The 24630-nt window shown below is 29.7% G+C and overlaps 1 protein-coding gene across 1 annotated transcript; it reads left to right on the top strand.

Moving 5' to 3' along the window:
- The first annotated feature begins 20600 nt into the window (after positions 1-20600).
- LOC141535161 (uncharacterized) lies at positions 20601-22179 on the top strand. The gene is made up of 3 exons (XM_074254985.1): positions 20601-20652; positions 20699-21649; positions 21758-22179. The coding sequence occupies exons 1-3, from the start codon at positions 20601-20603 to the stop codon at positions 21991-21993; spliced, it is 1239 nt and encodes a 412-aa protein (XP_074111086.1). The 3' UTR covers positions 21994-22179.
- The last annotated feature ends 2451 nt before the right edge of the window (positions 22180-24630 follow it).

Here is a 24630-nt window from a genome sequence, read left to right as displayed (position 1 = left end):
GTCTTCAAATCGTCTTAAAAAATTTTTCCACTACAGCTGTATATTGTCCTTGGGAAAATTTCTTCTGTAGAGAATTTTTGTTTTGTATTCTATTTACTCTGTTTCCCTTGTGAACTAGCGCCACCTACATTTTTCTTTATAATTATATTGTTTTTATTTGTTTACATTTTCTACAGCATTTCTAGTGTTTCCACAAGTTATGATCTTGTATATGTGATAAAACGATTTAATATTTACAAATTTTGCGGTCACTACATACATTTATATATTTATCGAAAATATGGATAAGGAAATTCATTTGATCGGAAAACCCATGCAAAAAATTTCAGAACGTAAATTGCCAACAGTGAAAGAGGTTATGAGTGTTTTTTTTTTATCAGCTCAAAGTGTTAAAATGTTCTATCAAACAAAGTGCAAAAAATGCAACTGATCAAGTTATTGAACTATGGAAAAACAACCAGATTCCGACTAGTGGATCAACTAATGTAATACAAAAATTCTTCGCTATCATAACCGATGGTTGAAATTGCAAAAACTTTTGTGCGAAAAAATCATCAGCCCAAAACAAAAAATCTAATAATATTTCAGAATGAAATCAAAGCATTATTTGATATTGTAGATCATAAATCAATAAAACTGCTTGATAATGATATTCGTGAACTATATTCAAATCAAAAAAGTGATACCCGGAAAGAAATTCTTTCAAATAACCCAAATAAATTAAACAGTACTATGAATACGATGGAAATAGATGAAAGTTGTGAGTATTTACAACATTTAATTATTATAAATTTCAATCAGAATTGAAAATAAATTAAATTGATTATAAATTATGAATAATAAAGTATATTATTGTTTTTCTAATGAATTATATCATAAATGTCAATATGTTCGTAGATGATAAATAAAAAACACTTTGTATTCCTTATTTGATGTCAAAATGAATGAGTTCCATATTTTTGCTTCCATTAATTAAATAACAACGCTTATTTTAGATCTGAATCAACCCTCAACCAGCCATGAGATTGTTCGAAGTGAGGAATCAGAGTCATCTTCAACCCTTACATTAAGTCAAGCTACAAATTTCGGTTCAGATTTAGAGTATGTGCCTCAAATACCGACAACACGAGCAAAAATAAATATTCTAACTCTAGAGCTTATCTCAGCACTCGACAGAGCTAATGTTAGTAGTAGAAATGCGATGTTCATTATTGCTCCAGTTCTATCAAGTGTTGGTGTTAATGTAGAAGATACAACTCTTAGTTATCGAACAATTCAACGAACTCGCATGCTCTTACGAAAAGACATTGCTATAGAACTAAAAGATAACTTCAAAGCTCATGATAAATATGTCGTGCATTGGGATGGGAAAATACTGAATGACATTTCTGAATCGAAATTTGTGGATCGATTACCGATTATTTTGACTGCTTTTGGTACTGAGCAGTTACTTGGAGTTCCAAAAATGAATAGTGGATCGGCAGAAAATCAAACAGCAACCATCTTGTCAACGTTAAATCAATGGGGTATTATTAGTTACATCAAGGCGATGTGTTTTGACACGACTGCGGTTAATACGGGTAACTAATCAATGATAAAATATTTAAAAGAAAATTTTATTTTCATCGTTCTAGTTGAATTGTTTTCATACATTAATTAAATTTTCGACACGTGCCCATTAGTTATAATTCTTTATTTATTTATAGATTTTAAATATGCGTTACAATTTTTATTAAATACAGAACTTAAAGTGTAATTATCTATTTTTACTATACAGGAATCCATCATGGTACATGTAAAGAAATTGAAAAGGCCTTAGGAAAAGAATTAATTTGGTTACCATGTCGCCATCATATTTATGAGATCATTTTAAGGAGTGCATTCGAAGTCTATTGGCCAGTATCATCCGGACCAAATGTTCCAATATTTGGCAGATTCAAAAAATTTTGGGACACATTTGATAAAACGAAGTATAAATCTGGTGTTGAAGATAGTATTGTTGCTAATATTATTACGAATGAAAAAAATAATCTATCTTCATTTATTAAGCGATACTTACACGTATTATTTAAATACAATTTTATGTGTAGAGGATAATTTTTGATTTTTTACGAATAATTGATTACTTTTGGTAGTTATCGCAACCCCGAGATGACTATAAAGAAATATTGGAATTGTCATTAATTTTTCTGGGAGAAATGCCACGAGAGCAAGTTTTCTTCAAGCGTCCTGGTGCAGTTCATCATGCAAGATGGATGGCAAAGGCAATTTATTGCTTAAAAATGTTTATTTTTAGAGATGAATTTGACCTTTCTAAGAAAGAATTGGATGGTCTTCGACAATTTTGTATTTTCATAGTTATGGTGTATGTAAAAGCTTGGTTTTCATCAACTTCTGCGACTTCTGCTGCTAATCACGACTTAGAGTTTATGAAAAATTTAATTGAGTACAGTAAAATTAATTCTTTAATTTCCTTGGCTACATGTGAAAAAATGACTTCACATTTATGGTACTTAAGTGATGAATTTGCTATTTTATCACTTTTTGATGATACCGTTCCATTAAACATAAAGAAGAATATTCTCGAAGCTGTTAAGACTCGCGAAGGTACAGATTCTAAAGCAAGAAGATTTATTATTGATAGAAAAAATTTACATTTAATTCTGCAAAAAAATATAAGTGACTTTGTTTCTAAGAAGTCATTAAAACTTTTTGAGATCGTTGATCTGCAGTATGATTTTCTTGACAAAAATATTGATTTATGGTCTACTGATGAGAGTTATAATGAAAATAAAGAATTTTTCGCACAATTGAAAGTTGTTAATGATGTGGCAGAGCGAGGTGTCGCATTAGTAAGTGAATATAACCAATGCTTAACGAAAGACGAAGAGCAATTTCAATTTTTATTGCAAGTTGTGAAAGAGCATCGAAAAAACTACCCTACTTGCAACAAAAAATTGTTTGAAAATAAATAGCTCAGTTGAAAATTGAAATAAAAACTTTCTTATAACTAATTGGAGATTTTTTTCTCTAAAACTGAAATCATAATATATTTATAATGAAAACTTTGCTTTTTTTATTGATAAATAATTAACTAAGCGATAAATAATGTACAATTTATTTTTTTAAATGTAGATAAAAATACTTACAAATAAAAAAAAGCTTGAAAAACATTTTGAAGTTTCTCAGTTGATGAAAAAAAATTTTTTTCGTGTAAATTTTCTCAAAACTGATAGATTAAATTGAAATTATTCGATTATTTAATCAAAAACTCTTAAAGTCGATATACATGAAAGTTTGATGATGAATATCTTTTGGACGATTAATTTAATCGCCAAAACATAAGATACCATTTTTATAGAGCAGTTAATTTGCTACAAAAATTTCTATTGCCCATTCAATAATAGCCATTTCTTGCCGAGTTATAAAATTCATAAATAAAAGTGACATTTGACTTAAAATAATCAATCTTAAATCTTCAATATTAGTGAAATGGTGAGGTTTACGGAAAAAACATAAGATACCTTTTTTGTAGAGCATTAAATTTCCTACAAAATTCTTAGAAAAATTTTTTCTGTACGACCAATTAATGATGAGGAATGAATTTTTTTCTATTGGACTGAGAAAAAAATGAAAAACTGCGACGCGGAGAATCTTCCTATTAAAATTAAGAGTTCATATTTGGTGAGAATTTTTTTAAGGTGCCTAGTAACCCATTTTTCCGTATTAATTGTAAAAAAAAAATAGTTGATTTTTTTGACCCACCCTAATATATATATATATATATATATATATATATATATATATATATATATATATATATATATATATATATATATATATATATATATATATATATGATGGCTTTTTCGCGACACTGGCGTCGACAGCGCTGAAGAGGTTCACCTAATGTTTGGCTTACCTGGATTGTAGATTGTTGGGCGCCAGGAACTTCCGTTCCACGGTTCGGTGGTTCACGTTCGATCGTCGTTGGGCGGCGGGTCGAGGCAGAAGCGATTCAAAAGTTTTTACGAAGCGAGCAAGGAAATTGGTTCGGAATAATGATTAAATAAAATAAAATAAAAAAAAGAAATAAAAAAAATTAAATGCGCAGGGACGATTACGAGCCTCTTTATTTATTTAATAATTAAAGAGGTCGAATAACAATCGCAAGTTCAATTCAAAAAAATAAAAAGACTGAATAAGATCAATACAAAAAAAAACTTTAGAGATAATTTATTGTTGAATAAATTTCGTGAAATCGCCAAAATAACAAAGCCAATCGTAATTGGGACCGCAGTCAATCGCAAACAAGTAAGCAAAAATTAATCGTCGTGCATGCAAGGCAATAAAGCCAAATCGACAATAGTTTCGCACAAAACCAAAGAAACTAACAAAAAAATAAAAAAAAATAATGGTTTCGCTTGTCTCGTCGTAGCTACAAATTAGGAGTTTAGTAATAATAATAAAAGACACTATTTATTCGCCTTGTTCATCTTAACAACAATTTACGAATTTATAAATAAATTATTCGTTTCGGCGTATTCGTCTTAACAACAATTTACGAATTTATTAAAAATTATTTGTTTCGCCTTCCTCATCTTAACAACTCATGAATTTATTCATGATGACAAAAAAAGATAATACCAAATGAATTTATCAATGGGATCGCTCTGCAATAGATCGATTATCGATTGTACAATGTCCCTCAGTTACCCTTCGCTGCGGATAACAGGACCGTCGGTAACTGTTGTTACCCGTCGGGCACTACGCGGGAACAAAGCTCGAGGTGTAGTGCCTATTGTCGCTCTTAGATGGCCCTCTCGTCGAGCCAATTTTATTGTGGCAGGTAATCTCAACTGTACCGCACTAATCGACAACTGTACACAAAATTTATTAACAACGTAGTACAAAAAAAAATTGGCACCGGACACCTGGCTGACGTCACCCCGAAGCCGGAATTCAACAACTGCGTTGTTGAATTTCGGTACACAATTAATTTTGGACTTAATTCCGAAATCGTAATTAATTGTTAATTAAAAAAAAAAATTAAGTATGCACGTATCGCTTGGAATTCGGATTAATCGCGGATCGCGGTGAAGTCACCCAGGTACATTACAAACTGCGACCGCACTTACCTCGTTCAGTCGACTTCTCGGCACGGTGTGGAAAATACAGGAAGTCGGTATCGGCTGTGCTGACGGCGGCAGAGGTTCTCGGCGATGGCGTCTCCACGGAATTGGCGTTGTCGGAAGATCAAAAGTTTTGATTTTGTCCTTGACTGTTTGGTGTACGGAAATGACACAATACAATTAACTTCGGCGGGATCGACACTCTCAATTTACAAAATAATTAAATTTAGCAACAAAGCGGCTGAATTTGCAATATAATAAGTATTCTCGAATTTCGATTAACAACAAAAAAATTTTCAACATATCAAAGTGGCTTGAACGATGTCCACATCAGAATTGAATTTTTTTTTTCTTTCGTTTTCCAGCAACATGTGGTTTTTTTTTCTAGCGCAGTTAAAAAGCTGCGCGTCTAATCAGCCGTTACCGGATAAATTTCCATGGTCGATGGTTGGTCGATTTCCCACTTTAGTTCTTCCTTCGGCGTTCAGGTGGAGCCTCGATGTGCTCCCGTCGCTTCAACGTCCAGTCGTTCGTAGATTCCGATTCCGGATTTCCCTCGTTGCTCGCTGTTACTACAAGATGTCTCCTTGGTCGTTGATTTCGAACTGAACTGCAGGTTCGCCCGGTCGCTTTTCTCATTCACTCTCTCTCTCTCACTCTATATACAGTACATCGTAAATTTCGATCGGACACATCCATCCATACGTAGTAATATTTTATTTGGCGCGGTTCGGCTTAATGTTTACCTCGAGCTTCGCATTCTGATCGGAAAGCACTTGAGGCGACACAGGCGCGTCGAATCTCAGCATTCCATCAGCTTGGCCAACACTCTAGACTAAATAATACTCAAAAAAAAACAATCTCTATTTTGAAATCTAGATGGGAAAAATTTCCCATGTCACAATATATATATATATATATATATATATATATATATATATATATATATATATATATATTGTAACAGGCCGCTTTTAGCGACACCTGTTAATAAGTTGTTTTTACTTATTTTTCTTATTTTTTAATTTTGAAATAAAGATTTTCCCAGTTAGGAAGGTCATTGGTTGGATTCGCCGCGACCGAGTCGCCCTCGCGCGGAAGAAAAATTGATCGAAGCTCAACAGAGCGCGAAAAATATTCAAACTTGCGGTTAGTTATTAATTTAGATAATAAGTTAGTTTTAAGATGAAAAGCACTGTTTGGTACGATAAACGACGACCACTTGACCCGAGAAGAGGATTATCATCGAGCATCTTCGACGTGGGATCACACCAAGTGTATCACCGACGACGGGCAGTTAACCGAGGATAAAACGACGGAATGGTCAGTTTACGGTTGAGCGAGCCAATGCTCCAGCCAAAACATCAATGAGCTGTCGATATTGGAAAATGGGACATGAAGAGCCATCTTTGGAGACTAGGGTGGGTCAAAAAAATCGAATAATTTATTTTTGATTTTATACTCTGAAAAATAGGTTCGTAGACACCTAAAAAAAATTCTCTCCAAGTATAAGCTCTTAATTATAACGGGAAGGTCCTCCGCTTTGCGGGTTTCTATTTTTTTCGAATAATCAGATAAAAAAATTTATATCTCGCTTCCAACTGCTTGGAAAAATATTCCGTGGCATAGATTTTGTGAGAAATTGAATGCTTTACAAAAAGGTCTCTTATGACTTTTTCAAAAACTCAACCGATTAAAAGATATTCATAGTTGAAGTTTGGCTATTTTAAGGAAAATATTCGTTTTTATTATGAATTTTATAAGTCGATGAAAAAAATTATTTCGGATTGCGGAACTCATGATTTTGTAGGAAATTTACTGCTCTACAAAAATGGTCTCTTATGATTTTTTGATTAAGTGAAGCCGTTACGAGATATTCATCGTCAAACATTAACGAATATCAATATTTCCAGTTTTTGATCAATAATTCGATAAATTTTAATTTAAACTATGAGTTTCAGGAAAATTTACATAAATTTGAGTTTCGATCGATAAAGAAATGTTATAATAAGTTAGATAAAGAATTATTGGAATTATCATTGATTTTCCTTGGAGAAATGCCTCAAGAAAAGATTTCTTTCAAACGTCCTGGTGCTGTTCATCATGCTAGATGGATGGCTAAGGCCATTTATAGTTTGAAAATGTATCTATTCAGAGATGAATTCAAACTCTCTCAGAAAGAATTGCATGGTCTTCGTCATTTCTGTATTTTTATAGTCACATTGTATTTAAAAGCTTGGTTTTCATCAACTTCTGCAACAACTGCTGCTTATCATGACTTGCAGTTTATGAAAAATTTATTGGAGTACAAACATATCAATCCTTTGATTTCTTCAGCTACGTGTGAAAAAATGATTTCGCACTTATGGTATTTGAGCGATGAACTTGCCATTTTATCACTGTTTGACGATGGCGTTCCATTAGAAGTAAAAAAGTATTGTTGAAGCTGTTAATACTCGTGAAGGTACAGATTCTAAAGCTAAAAGATTTGTAATTGCTAAAAAGATTTGAATTCATTGGCGCAGAGAACTCTGAGTGACTTTGTGTCTAAAAAGTCATTAAATCTTTTTAAAATCTTCGATCTACCGTATGACTTTCTTGATGTCGATGTTGAATTATGGCCTACTAATGAGAGTTATCTCGAAAATAAAGAATACTTTCAACAACTAAAAGTTGTCAATGATTCAGCAGAGCGAGCTGTTGCATTAGTCAGTGAATATAATCAATGCTTGACAAAAATGAAGAACAATTCCAGTACTTATTGCAAGTTGTCAAAGAACATCAAAAACATTCCCAAATTGTAATAAAAGAAATTATTTATAGTAATAGCGTACTGTTATGTTAAAAATATAGACAATTATATTGCAATTGATAATTCAATAAAAAATTTATCTATAAAAAGTTAAATACTGGTTGTTTCTCACTTGATTCAATACTTTTCATATTAAATTTGACAAAGAAATATGTCATTCACTTCAAATTAAACTAATCATTGGCTATATGTCGAAAAAAATGCTCTAATTTCTTGTTTTAATGCAATCAAACAAGCTCAAGACTGAAAACAATATTAAAAAAATTGTTTATAACATTTCTTTATCGATCGAAACTCAAATTTATGTAAATTTTCCTGAAACTCATAGTTTAAATTAAAATTTATCGAATTATTGATCAAAAACTGGAAATATTGATATTCGTTAATGTTTGACGATGAATATCTCGTAACGGCTTCACTTAATCAAAAATCATAAGAGACCATTTTTGTAGAGCAGTAAATTTCCTACAAAATCATGAGTTCCGCAATCCGAAATAATTTTTTTCATCGACTTATAAAATTCATAATAAAAACGAATATTTTCCTTAAAATAGCCAAACTTCAACTATGAATATCTTTTAATCGGTTGAGTTTTTGAAAAAGTCATAAGAGACCTTTTTTGTAAAGCATTCAATTTCTCACAAAATCTATGCCACGGAATATTTTTCCAAGCAGTTGGAAGCGAGATATAAATTTTTTTATCTGATTATTCGAAAAAAATAGAAACCCGCAAAGCGGAGGACCTTCCCGTTATAATTAAGAGCTTATACTTGGAGAGAATTCTTTTTAGGTGTCTATGAACCTATTTTTCAGAGTATAAAGTCAAACATAAATTATTCGATTTTTTTGACCCACCCTATTGGAGACCCAATAGAAGCAAGGGCCCAAAGAGAGGGGAGTGCAGCCAGGCGGGCTACAACCACGCGATGCACTCCCTTCCACGTTTTCCCTCAACAACAGACGGACGTTGAATTTTTGATAATTTGATTATTTTGATTATTTTTTCTCACTGCGATTTTGTTCATTGCAAATTTGTTTAATTTCGACGGAGTTGTCGACCGCTGTGCAAAATTTTTTGATAATTTTGATTAATTTCGCTTATTTTGAGTATTGTTGATTACTGAAAAATTTGTTTAAATTCGACGGAGTTGTCGATTGCTGTGCAATTTTCTTTAGTTATTATTAATTACTACGGCAGCATAATTATTACAACGCCGTGTTGCATTTATTCGAGGAGAATCCGCCGTGGAAGCCGAGGACGACGGAACCGTGCGACCCAGCCAGGAGACTATCCATTACTGATTAATTTTGACTGCTGTATTTTCCTGGGGAGACCGACGCCTTTTACCAGGGTAAGTGGTCTCGTCTTTAAGATAGCTCGTGGGATTCACATACTCGGACAAAGCGTACAAGTTATTTGAGTATTTTTCTTGAAGTTAAAAAAAAAAAAAAAAACATTTTCTTTATTTAATTGTGTTTTATTATTTTGAATTATTCTGAAGATTATCCCACGAGGTATTTCTGGTACCAAAATTTCTTTGTTAGGGATTATTTACATTATCGAGAGTTTATGTTATAATCCCGAGAATTGAGCTTCGGTAATGCGGTAAAGCGATAGTTGAGAATTTTGTATTGACCAAATAACTAAACTTAACTAGCAGTTGACGTTGACCTTGTCGGAATTCCGGACTTATTTTTTTTAATTGTGTTAATTGCGACGGTGTCCGAGAGATCAAGGATACTGAATTTTTTTTTGTTTTTTTTTTACAATATGTTAATTTAATTAATTGAGAGATAATCTAATTAATTAATTAATTAAAATTTATTGAATCTTTGCGACGATTGGTTATTTAATCCGACTACGTATTAGTAGTCTAACAATTTCACGACGGATAAATTGTCGAATTGATTAAGTATTATTAACGAAGGAGTTGTATTTAATTTAATCACAATTAATGGCGATGATTATAATCTTTCAATTTATTTAATTAAAGTCGATGCGGATTCTGTTTTTTTGTTGTTAGCAAAAATTTAATTACGTCTTATTAAATTAATTGCGGCATACGAATTTTTTTCTCTATTTTTGGTTCAATTTTGTTCTTGGAAATTATATTTATAATTCAAACTTGTGATTTTGTTGTTCCGACGACCACTTAATTTTTTGTTGTTAATAAATTAGAATTAAAAAAATAGGCCGGCGAATTATTAGTACCCAGGTTATTTTCCTAGTTCCTTTTTTAAGTTAGGTCGTACCTTTTGACCCGCCACCCTGACTAAGAGTCCCGGTCCGAGTAAGCCGGACACGACGTGAGTGGAGCTTAGCTCCTGGCGCGCAACCAAGAAATCAACAGGTAGGACAAATTGTACTTATTTCGGACTTCGTCCTCGCTAACGCACGAGGTCGAAAAACCCGTTATAATATATATATATATATATATATATATATATATATATATATATATATATATATATATATATATATATGTTTAATACGGGCTTCAAGGACTTCGAAATGGTGGCTGAGATTTTCGTATACATAGATCCTAAGTAATGTCCTGAAGTATATATTCTTAATTAAATTATATTATTTACCATAGTTGATTAGATATTAATGATTTTATATACAGGGTGTCTCTGAAGTGGCGGGAGTAATTGTTGCGGTCGATAGAGAAAAAAATACTGAATCGAAAGTTCCTGAGCCAAAAATTTTTTTGGGCCATAGAATTTGAGTTATGAATTAAAAACGATAGCCAATCAGAAGCGCGCTATTCGAGAAATGAAAATGAGCGGGGAAGTAGAGGAGACGCGAGAGTGAGATGCTGCAATAGCAGCTTACTCGCTCACACAAAGCCGAGCATGAGAGGGGATTGTGACGCTATGAGCCGAGTACGTAAGTGTGAATGAGTGGATGTATGAGGTCGCAAGCGGACGGCTTAATGTATGAGTGTGTGTCCGTGTATCGCAGCATTATTGGAGGCGTTGTAACGCTGAATTAAAGCTAACCGGGTACTCTAAGACAGAGGAAAAAAATTTTAATTTTTATTTTTATTCGAAAAAATTTAATAAAAAAATAAAAAGGCCCAAGATTTAACCAGACCCACAGAAACGGAGAGTAAATTTTTAATTCTCATTTATTTTGCTGGGGATTATTTTCAAATACAAAAAAAAAAAAAAGGCTAAGATTCAACTGGAATCCAAAAAGAGATGGATGAAAAAATTTTATTTTTTATTTTTAATCAGCAAAATTATTTTTCTTTAAAAAAGAGCCCAATCTCGACTGGAGCAAGAAAAAATGATTGAAAAATTTTATTATTAATTTTCAATCAACAAAATTATTATAAAAAAATAAATGGGCCCAAGTCTCAACCGGACCCAAACAAACGGATAAAAATTTTTATTACTTACTTAATTTGGTGGAAATTATTTTTAAAAACGAAGAAAATTCCCAAGACTCGATCGGACCCAAAAAAAAATAATTAAAAGAATTTTTTCCTTATTTTCAATCACCAAAATCATGTTTCTTCAAAAAAGGCCCAATCTCAACCGGACTAGAAGAAACTGATTGAAAAATTTTATTTTTATTATTAATCGAGAAAATTATTTTGAAAAAAAAATAGGGCCCAGAATCAACCGGACAAACAATGGACTTGAGTTCAATTTTTTTCTTAATTTATAATTTGACATTCTACCTGTTAATTCACCGATAGATAATTCTAATAAAAATATCAAAATTATTCGGACTTGAGTTCAATTTTTTTCTTAATTTATAATTTGACACTCTACCTGTTAATTCACTGATAGATAATTCTAATAAAAATATCAAAATTATTCGGACTTGAGTTCAATTTTTTTCTTAATTTATAATTTGACATTCTACCTGTTAATTCACTGATAGATAATTCTATTAAAAATATCAAAATTATTCGGACTTGAGTTCAATTTTTTTTTAATTTATCATTTGACATTTCGCTTGTTGATTAAGTGATTAATAATTTTAATAATAATATCAAAATTATCAGGACTCGAGAGCGATTTTTTTAGTATATTTTTTTACATTTTACCTGTCAATTAACTGATAAATAATTTCAATTAAAATATCAAAATTATTCGGACTTGAGTTCAATTTTTTTTTAATTTATTAGTTGACATTTTACCTGTTAATTAACTGATAAATAATTTTAATAAAAATATCAAAATTATCAGGACTCGAGAGCGATTTTTTTTTCAATTCCTTATTTGACATTTTACCTGTCAATTAATTAAAAAATAATTTTAATTAAAATATCAAAATTATTGGGACTTGAGTTCAATGTTTGTTTTAATTTATTTTTTGACATTTTACCTGACGATTAATTGAAAAATTATTTTACAGAATAATTCCCAGCAAAATAAATGAGAAATGAAAGTTTTCCATCCGTTTGGTTGGGTCCGGTTGAGTCTTGGGCAATTCCTTCTGTTTTCAAAAATTATTCCGAGCATAAGAAATAAGTAATAAAAATTTTCTATCTGTTCGTTTTGGTCCGGTTGAGTCTGGGGCCTATTTTCTTTTTTGAAATAATTTTGTCAATTAATAATTGATAATAAATTTTTTCAATCAGTTTTTTATCGTCTTGTCAAGATTAGGCTGATTTTTGTTCAATAAATTTTTGTTTGTTATTGAAAAGAGAAAATAAATTTTTGCATTCTTCTATTCTTGGCTCTGGTCGAGTCTTGGGCATTTTTTTCGTTTTTAAAAATAATTCCTAGCAAAATGAATGGGAAATAAAAGTTTTCGATCCGTTTGTTTGGGTCCGATTGAGTCTGGGGCCTATTAATTTTTTTTTAAGAATAATGTTGTTAATTAATAATTGATAATAAAATTTTTCAATCAGTTATTCGAAGTCTGTTTGAGATTGGGCCTTTCTTTTCAAGGAAAATTAATCTTGGTGATCAAGTAATAAAAAATTTCTATCCGTTTATTTGGGTCCTGCTGCGTCTTGGGTCTATTTTTTTTTTTTCTTAATAATTTAGTTAATTAATATTTAGAAATAAAATTTTTTTAAAAAAGAAAATAGGCCCCAGACTTAACTGGACCCAAACAAACGGAAAGAAAACTTTTATTCCTGTTTTTTTTGTTGGGAATTATTTTTCGAAACAAAAAAAATTGCCCAAGACTCGACCGGACCCGAAAAAAGATAAATCGAAAAATTTTATTTCTAAATATTAATTAACTAAATTATTAAGAAAAAAAAAAAAATAGACCCAAGACGCAGCAGGACCCAAATAAACGGATAGAAATTTTTTATTACTTGATCACCAAGATTAATTTTCCTTGAAAAGAAAGGCCCAATCTCAAACAGACTTCGAATAACTGATTGAAAAATTTTATTATCAATTATTAATTAACAACATTATTCTTAAAAAAAAATTAATAGGCCCCAGACTCAATCGGACCCAAACAAACGGATCGAAAACTTTTATTTCCCATTCATTTTGCTAGGAATTATTTTTAAAAACGAAAAAATGCCCAAGACTCGACCAGAGCCAAGAATAGAAGAATGCAAAAAAATTTATTTTCTCTTTTCAATAACAAACAAAAATTTATTGAACAAAAATCAGCCTAATCTTGACAAGACGATAAAAAACTGATTGAAAAAATTTATTATCAATTATTAATTGACAAAATTATTTCAAAAAAGAAAATAGGCCCCAGACTCAACCGGACCAAAACGAACAGATAGAAAATTTTTATTACTTATTTCTTATGCTCGGAATAATTTTTGAAAACAGAAGGAATTGCCCAAGACTCAACCGGACCCAACCAAACGGATGGAAAACTTTCATTTCTCATTTATTTTGCTGGGAATTATTCTGTAAAATAATTTTTCAATTAATCGTCAGGTAAAATGTCAAAAATAAATTAAAACAAACATTGAACTCAAGTCCCAATAATTTTGATATTTTAATTAAAATTATTTTTTAATTAATTGACAGGTAAAATGTCAAATAAGGAATTGAAAAAAATCGCTCTCGAGTCCTGATAATTTTGATATTTTTATTAAAATTATTTATCAGTTAATTAACAGGTAAAATGTCAACTAATAAATTAAAAAAAAATTGAACTCAAGTCCGAATAATTTTGATATTTTAATTGAAATTATTTATCAGTTAATTGACAGGTAAAATGTAAAAAAATATACTAAAAAAATCGCTCTCGAGTCCTGATAATTTTGATATTATTATTAAAATTATTAATCACTTAATCAACAAGCAAAATGTCAATGGTAAATTAAAAAAAAAAATTGAACTCAAGTCCGAATAATTTTGATATTTTTAATAGAATTATCTATCAGTGAATTAACAGGTAGAATGTCAAATTATAAATTAAGAAAAAAATTGAACTCAAGTCCGAATAATTTTGATATTTTTATTAGAATTATCTATCAGTGAATTAACAGGTAGAGTGTCAAATTATAAATTAAGAAAAAAATTGAACTCAAGTCCGAATAATTTTGATATTTTTATTAGAATTATCTATCGGTGAATTAACAGGTAGAATGTCAAATTATAAATTAAGAAAAAAATTGAACTCAAGTCCGAACAATTTTGATATTTTTATAAAAATTATTTTTTAATTAATTGACAGGTAAATAAATAATAAATTAAAAAAAAAAATTGAACTCAGGTCCTGATAATTTTGATATTTTAATTAAAGTTGTTTATCAATCAATTGACTGTTAAAATCCTGAATAATAAATTAAAAATAAATCGCACTCATGTTCTCATAATTTTGATCTTATAATTGAAATAAATTTCTAATGAATTGACGGGTAAAATCCCAAGTATCAAATTAAGTAGTAATCGCACCCAAGCCCTGATAATTTTGATATTTTAATTTAAATTATTTATCACTTAATTGATAGGTAAAATGTCAAATGATAAATTAACAAAACATTGAATTCAAGTCCTTATAATTTTGATATTTCAATTTAAATATTCTTTTTATTCACTGACAGGTAAAATGTCGAAGAAAATATGAAAAAGAAATGGCATTCACGTTTTAGTAATTTTGATATTTTAGTTTCCCTTTTTCTTAGCAAAGAAATCATTTCAAAAAAATCTACAGGTGTTTCGGCAGTTCAAGGATAACTTTACTTTAATGTTATTAGTTTGCATTCACATCATTACACTTTACTCCTTTTATTAAGCAATTAAGATTCCAGTTGAATCTTAGCCTTTTTTTTTTTTTTTTTTGTATTTGAAAATAATCCCCAGCAAAATAAATGAGAATTAAAAATTTACTCTCCGTTTCTGTGGGTCTGGTTAAATCTTGGGCCTTTTTATTTTTTTTTATTAAATTTTTTCGAATAAAAATAAAAATTAAAATTTTTCCCTCTGTCTTAGAGTACCCGGTTAGCTTTAATTCAGCGTTACAACGCCTCCAATAATGCTGCGATACACGGACACACACTCATACATTAAGCCGTCCGCTTGCGACCTCATACATCCACTCATTCACACTTACGTACTCGGCTCATAGCGTCACAATCCCCTCTCATGCTCGGCTTTGTGTGAGCGAGTAAGCTGCTATTGCAGCATCTCACTCTCGCGTCTCCTCTACTTCCCCGCTCATTTTCATTTCTCGAATAGCGCGCTTCTGATTGGCTATCGTTTTTAATTCATAACTCAAATTCTATGGCCCAAAAAAATTTTTGGCTCAGGAACTTTCGATTCAGTATTTTTTTCTCTATCGACCCCAACAATTACTCCCGCCACTTCAGAGACACCCTGTATAAAATTCTCTATTTAAGAAAATAAAATTGATTCCTCTATAAAGTTAAGAAATTCCCAACACAACATAGCAGTCGCTTGACATTTATGTTCCTTGGTAATTTAATTTTTTCCTCTTCAATTTAACCATTTAAAATATTTTTGATCTTGTTTATCGTACAAAAAAAATTTTAACTCCATTCAGTACTAAGTTCATGTTAGGTTATAAAAATTTGATTCGAACAAATTAATTGAAATCATTGTGATTTAACCTTAATAAAATTTTGCTAAATAACTTCTTTTATTATCCAGTGCTTAAAAATTGTATTTTCCTTTGATTTTGATCACAATAATTTATTTACTGTTGTATAATAAAATTTCACATGAGACAGAGCTTCTAATGACTTATTTTTATGTAAATAACATGTTAGCTCAGGTATTGGTTCAACAATTATGATATAAAAATAGTTGCTCGAAGTTTATGTAGATGTCACATTGGATATTAAACTTTGTTATTATTTTCATGATACTGTACCGATGTTCAATTGAGATCAATTTTTATACAGACATTAAGTTATGGTCTGTTCGATCAAATGTTGAAAAATTAAAACTTATTAAAGTAGTTTATGAGATAAATTAGTTTTTATTGAAAAACATACGTTATTACCATGAAGATAATTTAAAAAAATCTTAAGAAAAAAATTTGACTATAAATCCTCTTCTACCGACTGCACGTAATTGCTGACGCTTACCGTGTTATTACCAACATATTTCTTTAAAACTTCAAGCAGAGATTTTTAATTTTTTACAATGGTATTAACTATCATACCTCAATAGAAATTTTCATTAAATGGAGTCATTTCCGATTGTACTGCTGTTGGTTTTGAGTCACATGTTGTTTGCAAGGGATAAAAATTAAGCAAATAATAAATTTCAGTAGCTGTTAAATTTTACACTGGCTGAAAAAATGTACAGCTTAATTCGAGATACAAATTCTACGTTTAAAATTTGTGCCAAAATCAATCGGCGTAAAAATAGAAAAAAAAGTAGTATTAAACCAAGCTCAAGTACTGATAAATCTCAACATGAAGGCATTTTAGAATGTTCAAGTGGTAATTGGTGTTTTTTTTCACATACATGTTGAATTTATTTATATTTTTATTGCTCCTGGCTTTAGTCATAAATAACCTATAGTTGAAATTTTTTATTCATAACTTTATAACTTATTAGATGACAATTATTTTTAATATAATAACCATAATAAATAATTTTTCTCAATATTTTTACTGGCTGGAAAAAAAAAAATTTCTATAAAATATTAGAACAGAATATTTATTTCGGATAAAATAGTAATAGGATAAAACTTTAATGATGTCAATTTGTATTAAATAATATTTTATATCATTCTGATTTAACAAGTAATATTTTTATTTACTTTAAGATGTTATTAACTGTAAAACTAAATTTTTCTCTTAATTTTTAGATGACTCGGGGATGTTAAATGAAATAAAGAATAATCTGTCCGCTAATAGTCCAAGAGTTTCCTTAAAACGTTTGCTTTCTGATTCTTTCACACAGCCACCTATAAAAAAAATAAAATGTGTGAAAATGGACAGTGTAGATCTTGATACTACTTCAAAGTCATCTGAAAAATTACCCTCAGATAAAGTAAAACAACAATTACCTAGAGTTGAGATAAAAAAATTAATCTCAAGTACGCCAAATACGAGCAAATCAGATATCAATACTGAAAGTTTAGAGCATTTGTACAATGTCAACGACGATATTTCATCTATATGTCAGACTAGTGGTCTTGAGACAAAAATAACTGATAACAATAATAATGAGGACTGTTCTGATGAAAAAATGAAACACACAGTAGTGATTTCATTCAGTCGTTTATAGACGACAATGGAAAACGTTGTTTGAAACTTGATAATAATCAAGTTCCTTTTTTACTCACAGATGAGAATATTAAGAATATTCCTATAATTTTAAAACAGTGATTTAAGTTCTAATAATACCTCAGGTGATTTTCAACAGTTTAAAATAATTTTTCTAAATCTTTTAAATAATTTAAAACAAACTAAAAAAATATCAAATTTCCTTTCTAAATATTATAAATTATAAATCATACGTATGTACATTCTGATCATGTTACTGACGGACTTACAGTGGGTAGAATGAATAACATTTAACTCGTTATTTAAAAATTCAAAGTACTAAAAACTAATAAAATTCTCATCTTACTTTTTAGAACTCTAGATGATGAAATTGATTATTTACATTTAACGTCTAGTGTCAGGTTTACTCAGAAATGAATAGTTACATGTATTTGAATACCTGAATTCTCAAGATTAGTAATATAAAAATTTTTTTATACTTTCAATTTATATATCCATAAGGGACAAATTATTTAATTAACAAAAGTACATATAGTTCTACTAATTAAATTATTTGATTAACAAAAATACAAATATTTCTACTTTTTTTTTATCTGACACGATTATAAAAATTGAAGCAGTTAAATTATGACAGCTTTTCGTAAATGTAAACATAACCGTTATAGCTTAACACGACTGAATCTATTATTTAAAAAGGCATTTTTCTAAAAAAAAAAAAAAATTAAAAAAATAAAATTTTATTAGTTAATAAGCTAAAGGACTTGTTTATTTATAGATTTTGGATTTTGTTCGTTAAATGAAATCACTCCTGGAAGGTAATTTTTTATTATTTTTACACATGATCAATTGTAGATGCATTATTCTTTATAGAATTATCTTAATAACATATTTTAATTTATTAGGCCATTGAATGCACGTATTCAAACAGATGGTGAGAGCGCACAAATTGATCACACCCATGTTATGGATAAAAATTATATTTTAACTGATCGACCAAGTCACAAAAAATTGAACAGTTTGCTAGATGGACAAAGAGAAATAGAGAAAGCACAAATTATTCTAGCTTCTAAGCGACATGCTCAGTGTCAAAGCGATTCAGCATCAGAAAACGGATATTTACCCAGTTCATTGAAAACATTTGACCAAAATAATCCGAAGATGACAGATGAAACATGTTTCAGTGATGGCTCTAATATTCAGGGACTACCTGATCTAGTGAATAATTTTGAATCAGATTGTTCTGATTCGGATTTTTCTGATTCAAAATCAAAAGACTTGGAAACTAGATTTAAATCGATCAGAAAAAAAAGGGAAAAATTTTTAGGGATTTGCGGCAGCGTGATGAAGGTTAATTGTTTGATAAACTGATCTATTTCCTTAAATAAACTATACCACAAAATGCTTATCATTTTTTTATATTTTTTTATAGACTCTTTAACTGATGACGAATCGACACCAGAGAGAGAACTACATGTTGAATTACAAAAACTGTGGTAATTCGAGTGAATCTAATTCTGAAATGGAAGATACTTCAAATGTATTTTGTAATATTAAAAATAATCGCAAACAGTTACTAAAAAAAATAGCTTTTGCCGAAAATGGTAAGTTACTTGATTCAATCAACTTGTTGTTATTATTAAATAACTTCCTGATGTTAGTTGTTATTTAGTTATTTATCATTTTTCTTTTTTACACTCGGAAAAGTATAAACTAAACAAAACTTATTAAAACTAATTCAATATAAATGTTAACAGACTCAATCTCTGATGATTTCTTGGCATCACAAAACGGAGTTTCTGTTCAGGAAGAAAATAATGACAATACGCCAAAATCTCATTTAGATTCGATAGATCTAGGAAACTTACTAACGGAATTGGAGCAAAAGAAACAGCATCTATCAAATAAAGAAGATAAACATGATAACGGTAAGTAATTTAATAAATTTATTGTATAGCAAAAGAACAAATTTACAGTACAATTTTTATCTTTATGTGAAAACAATTAAGTGGAATTGGAAAGAGTAATTTGATTATTGATATTTCCAGACTCAGATCCGGATTATATTCCAGAATCAGAGGATTCAGTGGTTGAAACAAAAAATCAAACAAAGATTGTGACAAAGCCATCTACTGTTAAGAAAAATCGAGAGCCTAATGAAACTGTAATAATAGAAGAAAATGCTGTTGCTCAAGGCTATGATGTCGATTTACCGTCTGTCATTCCATCCACATCGTCTGGAGGACCAAAACTGGTCGTTAAAGCGTCTAATTCGGGTCCAAAACGGCATGCTTGTCAATATTGTGGAAAGTTATACTCAAAGTTAGCTCGACATATTACAACTGTGCATAAAAACGAAGAAGATGTTAAAAAAATTATTTCTTTAAAGCCAAAAGATCCATCTAGGCTTGAACGGATCAGGAAGATCAGATGTGCTGGAGATGCTAAACACAATATGAATGTTAAGCCCGGAGCTAATGAACACGAATTAATTGTATTGAGGCGTCCAAGAAAACTAGCTGATAAAGTTGAAAAAAATCCATCTGACTTTGCTGTTTGTCCAAGTTGTAAAGTATCATCAACTAAAAAATTTTTGTCATCTCACTTCGCCAATTGTACCGGCCATTCAGGTAAAAATCGGCGAATTATAAAAAAAATGTCGTCACTTTATGAGACTCAATTTCACCCTGATACATGTAAAAAACTGCGTCGACTCATAGTTAACATGCACGTAGATGAACCGTCTAAGACTTTGAAACATGATGATTTACTTATTCGTTACGGAAATATGTTGGTTGAGAAGTATAAAAATCCTCAAACAGATGAAATGATCCGTAATAGACTGCGTCTTCTTGCCAGACTATTAAATACAGCAAAAAAGTAGAAATTGAAATAATAAATAAAAAGAAATCGAATGGTCAATCCTATTCAAAAACTCCGATCACTGATATGTTATCTGTTTTCGACCCAGAAAATGTAAAAATTTGCATCAAAGCAGTAAACATAATGGCAGGAATCGATGATCAAACTTATGATGCAAAAGCTCCATCAGTAGCAAGTTCGTGCGGACAGTTTTTAAAGCATTTAGGTGATTTTTTAATCAGTGAAAATATACAGGATAAAAAAACAAGATAATGAAAACATAAAAGACTTTATACACGTCATTACACGTAAATGGAATGACATTGTAAATAAAAACGTCGAAGAAGCACAAGCTATAAAAAAACGACAGAAGACGAAAGTAAAAAAATTACCTAATGCTGATGACATATATAAACTCACAGAACATTTAACTTCATTGCAGAAACGAGCATACGATGAACTGTTTGTAGTTTTTTCAAAGGAAAGCTTCAATCTTTTGGCTAAAACAACACTCTTACGCGTGCAAATTTTTAATAGAAGAAGACCTGGCGAAACTGAAAGAATTTTACTCGAAGATTTCCAAGATTATGACAGATTAACCGAAGAAAAATATCCAGATATCATGAGGACATTATCTGAGAAAGCAAGAGAACTGTGCAATAAGTATGTAAGGTTTTCCATTCGAGGCAAACAAAACTTGAGAGATGCAACCGTGATTTTAGATGAGATGATGTTGAAGTCAATTAATTTATTGATAGAAAATCGCAAAAATGCTCAAATTCACGCGAACAACCCATTTATTTTTGCTATTCCTGGATGCTCCTCAGATTATAAGTACTTGAGATCTTGTGAATTAATGCGGAAATTTTCAGAAGAGTGTGGTGCGAAAATTCCAGAAAGTTTACGTGCTACTGATTTGAGAAAACACATTGCTACCTATTTCATCAATCATAATATCAATAATATTGAAAGAGAAAAAATAGCCAAGCACTTGGGGCACACAATGGGAGTGCATGAAAATTTCTATCATTTAGCAAATATAGCGGAAGAAATTTGTGAGTTGCCACTAGTTCTCAGTCGTGCGTGTGGTATGACTAATAATGATGCATCTGAAAATCTAAGTTCATGTGATTCTAGTGATTCTGACCTGGAGTCAAATAATGCTGAGGAATCAAAAAAATCTAGTGATGAAAGTAACAATGACATTTTTTACTTATGTATTCAATAGGAATAATTTTCTGTTTTTAATTGTTCTTCTTTGTCATAAAAAACGTTGATTATTAATACTTTTTGAATTCCAGATATCGATGTGAGTGTAACTAATCCATGTAAAAGGAGAGTTTGGACGTCGTTAGAGATCGATGCACTGAAAGAGCATTTTGGGGAAAAATTGGCTCAGCGGAAATACCCAAGTGCAAAGGAGATGGATACTGCGAAATTAAAAGATAAAAGACTGGCCAGTCGTGATGCAGCAGTAATCAGAACATGGTTTAGCAACCTGTACAACAAAAAAAGTAAAAAACGAAACGATAACTGAGTAAAAACAAGTAATATCTGGTGGTACTTAATCTACCAATTTTTAACTAATATTATTTAGTTAGCTAATACTTAGATTTTGGTTATGTGCGTTTTATTTTCTTATTTTTTTCCACAGTTCTAAATATTTTCAAGTGCATTTATAAAAAACTATATTTAATCAATATGAAGTGATATTTTATGATCATTTGAAATTTAGTTATACCGATTTCATGTACTGATTGTTTTAAGATTTTTAAAATTTTGATCGGCATTCGAATCAAAAATTATATTTATTAAACATATATACTGATATGTTGCCACGTAGTCAAATTTTTAGACATAAATTTGAACTAAGTAATGTTTAATTAATATAAAGTGATAAGTTATCACCTTAACTTTAGACGTATGAGTTTTATTTTTTCATGATTTTTAACGATTTTAAAAATCGTTAAATTCATCGAAATGAAATTGTGTTCCATCACAAAAAAAGTGATGTATTCACACTTGAATTTTATTGGCATATATGTAAGGCCCATAATTATTCTAGCCATAAAAATGGAGTCAAATAGAGTCAAAAGATATCTGTCGATAGAAAAATGTGATGCTTGATTAGTTGATTTTTTTTTGTTTTTATTCAAGGATTCTTGAAAGTTCACTTGTATTTAAAATGGACAAATAGTATTTGACCAACATTAAGTGATGTACAAGCACTTTTATTTTGAACTTTTATGTTGCAATTAACTTAATTTTTATTTAAACTTTATTTTTAGTTTGTTAATATTTGAAAACTACAAGTCAAAGTATGTTTTATTTTTCGCTATTTTTAAGTATTATCTAAATTCTTAAATGCAATAAAATAAACCAATGCTCAATTAACATTAACTGATTTATGAAAACTTTTATGTTACTAGTATATATGTTACAATTAACATATCTTTTAATCCTGTTTTTATTTTTTTATTATCAAAAGTATAATTTAAATAATTATAACAATTATAATATCAATTCGTCATGCAATGAAAAGTATTATTACAAATGTTAAAGAATATAATTATAATCGTTTTTCTATAAAGTTAAATCTCTGTAAAGTTCTGTTGTATTCTTAATAAATATTTGCACTTGAAAAATGTCATAAATTTTTTCCATTAATGATCAGCAACCAAACTCAATTATAAAATAAACATTAAAGAAGTCTGTCAACAGGACTTTCAATTCTTGGAACATAATTGCATTTTTGACTCAAAACTTTTAAATCATAAAAAAACTGATTGAGGTAAAATTTTCGTGAAAAAAGTATATTATGAAAAAAGTAAAACTAATTTTTGTTAAAATTTTAGTAATTTTTTGAAGTTATTAAACGTTTAAAATTAACCTGTCATCAATAAGGTCCATTTCTAATTTTATAATTTTGTAACTAACAACTGAATAATTATTGCAAAATGAATATAACTTTTCCCAGGGAAATCCATTTTAATTTTCACTTTCATTAAAATAGAACAAAAAATTTTAACAGGTCTTGAAACATTAAACTTAACAAAATTGGTTATAAAATTCTTCTGTAGAGCATTGAATTTCTTTTTCAAGTAGATTTATTCGTACGCTTCATATTATTTTGTCATCAGATGATAAAATTTAAAAATCAAGGAGCCATGTTTCTCTCAAAATGCTTATATTCTGAAAATAATTCCATAAAATGTGTTGATATCACAAATGTTGATGATTAGAGCTTTTTTTAAGCATATAATTAAGCATATAATTACCTTTTAGTATATATTTATCGAAATATATTGATCTATTCTTGTAGTTGGATGGTTTGAGAATTTTAGATATATAAATAACATTAATTCAAGAAAAGACTGAAAACTCGGATGCAGTCATATATAATCGGCTTTTGGAACTGTATCTCATTCAACGTATATTCACCATAGCTTATTTTTAACGATCATCCCTGTTTAAAAATTTCAATATGATCCTATCAAAAGCGACAAAAGCCGCTTAGAAAACAATAGATTCTATTGGTTTCTAAGCGGCTTTTGTCGCTTTTGATAGGATCCTATTGGAATTTTTAAACAGGGATGTCAATGCCCTCAATTATGTGTTGTCATTTGTAGTGACATTACTGATTAAGTGTAGATTATTAACATTGCACTGTACTTTTTTAAACTAGTACAACCTATTAAAAATAAAAGTAATAATAATTTTGATATCGAGAGAATAAATCCTGTCACGAATTTAGTCTCGGTTGGTAATGAGTCATTAAGCTACATATATGTGACTTCGGGGACCTACATCGAAATATATCTGGGAACGAAGACCCGTGATCATATATATATCCGGCTTGGAAGACAACATACAAATCGACATATATCCGCAAACGAGGACCGACTTTGAGTTACCGGGGATAAAAGTTTTATACGAAATTTTTCTTGTGAAATTCCAAAAATTTTACCATCCAAACTTTGAAAATTTAAAAAACTTTCCTACAATTAAATACGGTTTCGTGAATTATTAAAAAATTAGATAGAATTTGGTCAAAAGTCATAATATTTCAGTAGGTTTCATTGTCATGTATATAATTCTATGAAATTCCGTAAGAGTTCATAAAATTTATTAGAATCCATATAAGCTCATACGATAATTTTTGTATAATTTTATA

This window comes from Cotesia typhae, unplaced genomic scaffold (assembly GCF_013202065.1).
Source record: "Cotesia typhae breed Kobodo isofemale line unplaced genomic scaffold, CoteBio_Ctyphae scaffold_13, whole genome shotgun sequence".
NCBI lineage: Eukaryota > Metazoa > Arthropoda > Insecta > Hymenoptera > Braconidae > Cotesia > Cotesia typhae.
The sequence above is the reverse complement of the archived record's forward strand: the minus strand, read 5'-3'. Positions and strand labels throughout refer to the sequence as shown.

Excerpts from the sequence above, each read along its gene's own strand:
- LOC141535161 (XM_074254985.1), top strand. The coding sequence starts at position 20,601 with ATGGCAGGAATCGATGATCAAACTTATGATGCAAAAGCTCCATCAGTA. Across the intron at positions 20,653-20,698 it reads AAAAGCTCCATCAGTAGCAA|TGAAAATATACAGGATAAAA; the intron begins GTTCGTGCGGAC and ends TTTTTTAATCAG. Across the intron at positions 21,650-21,757 it reads AAAAAAATCTAGTGATGAAA|ATATCGATGTGAGTGTAACT; the intron begins GTAACAATGACA and ends TTTGAATTCCAG.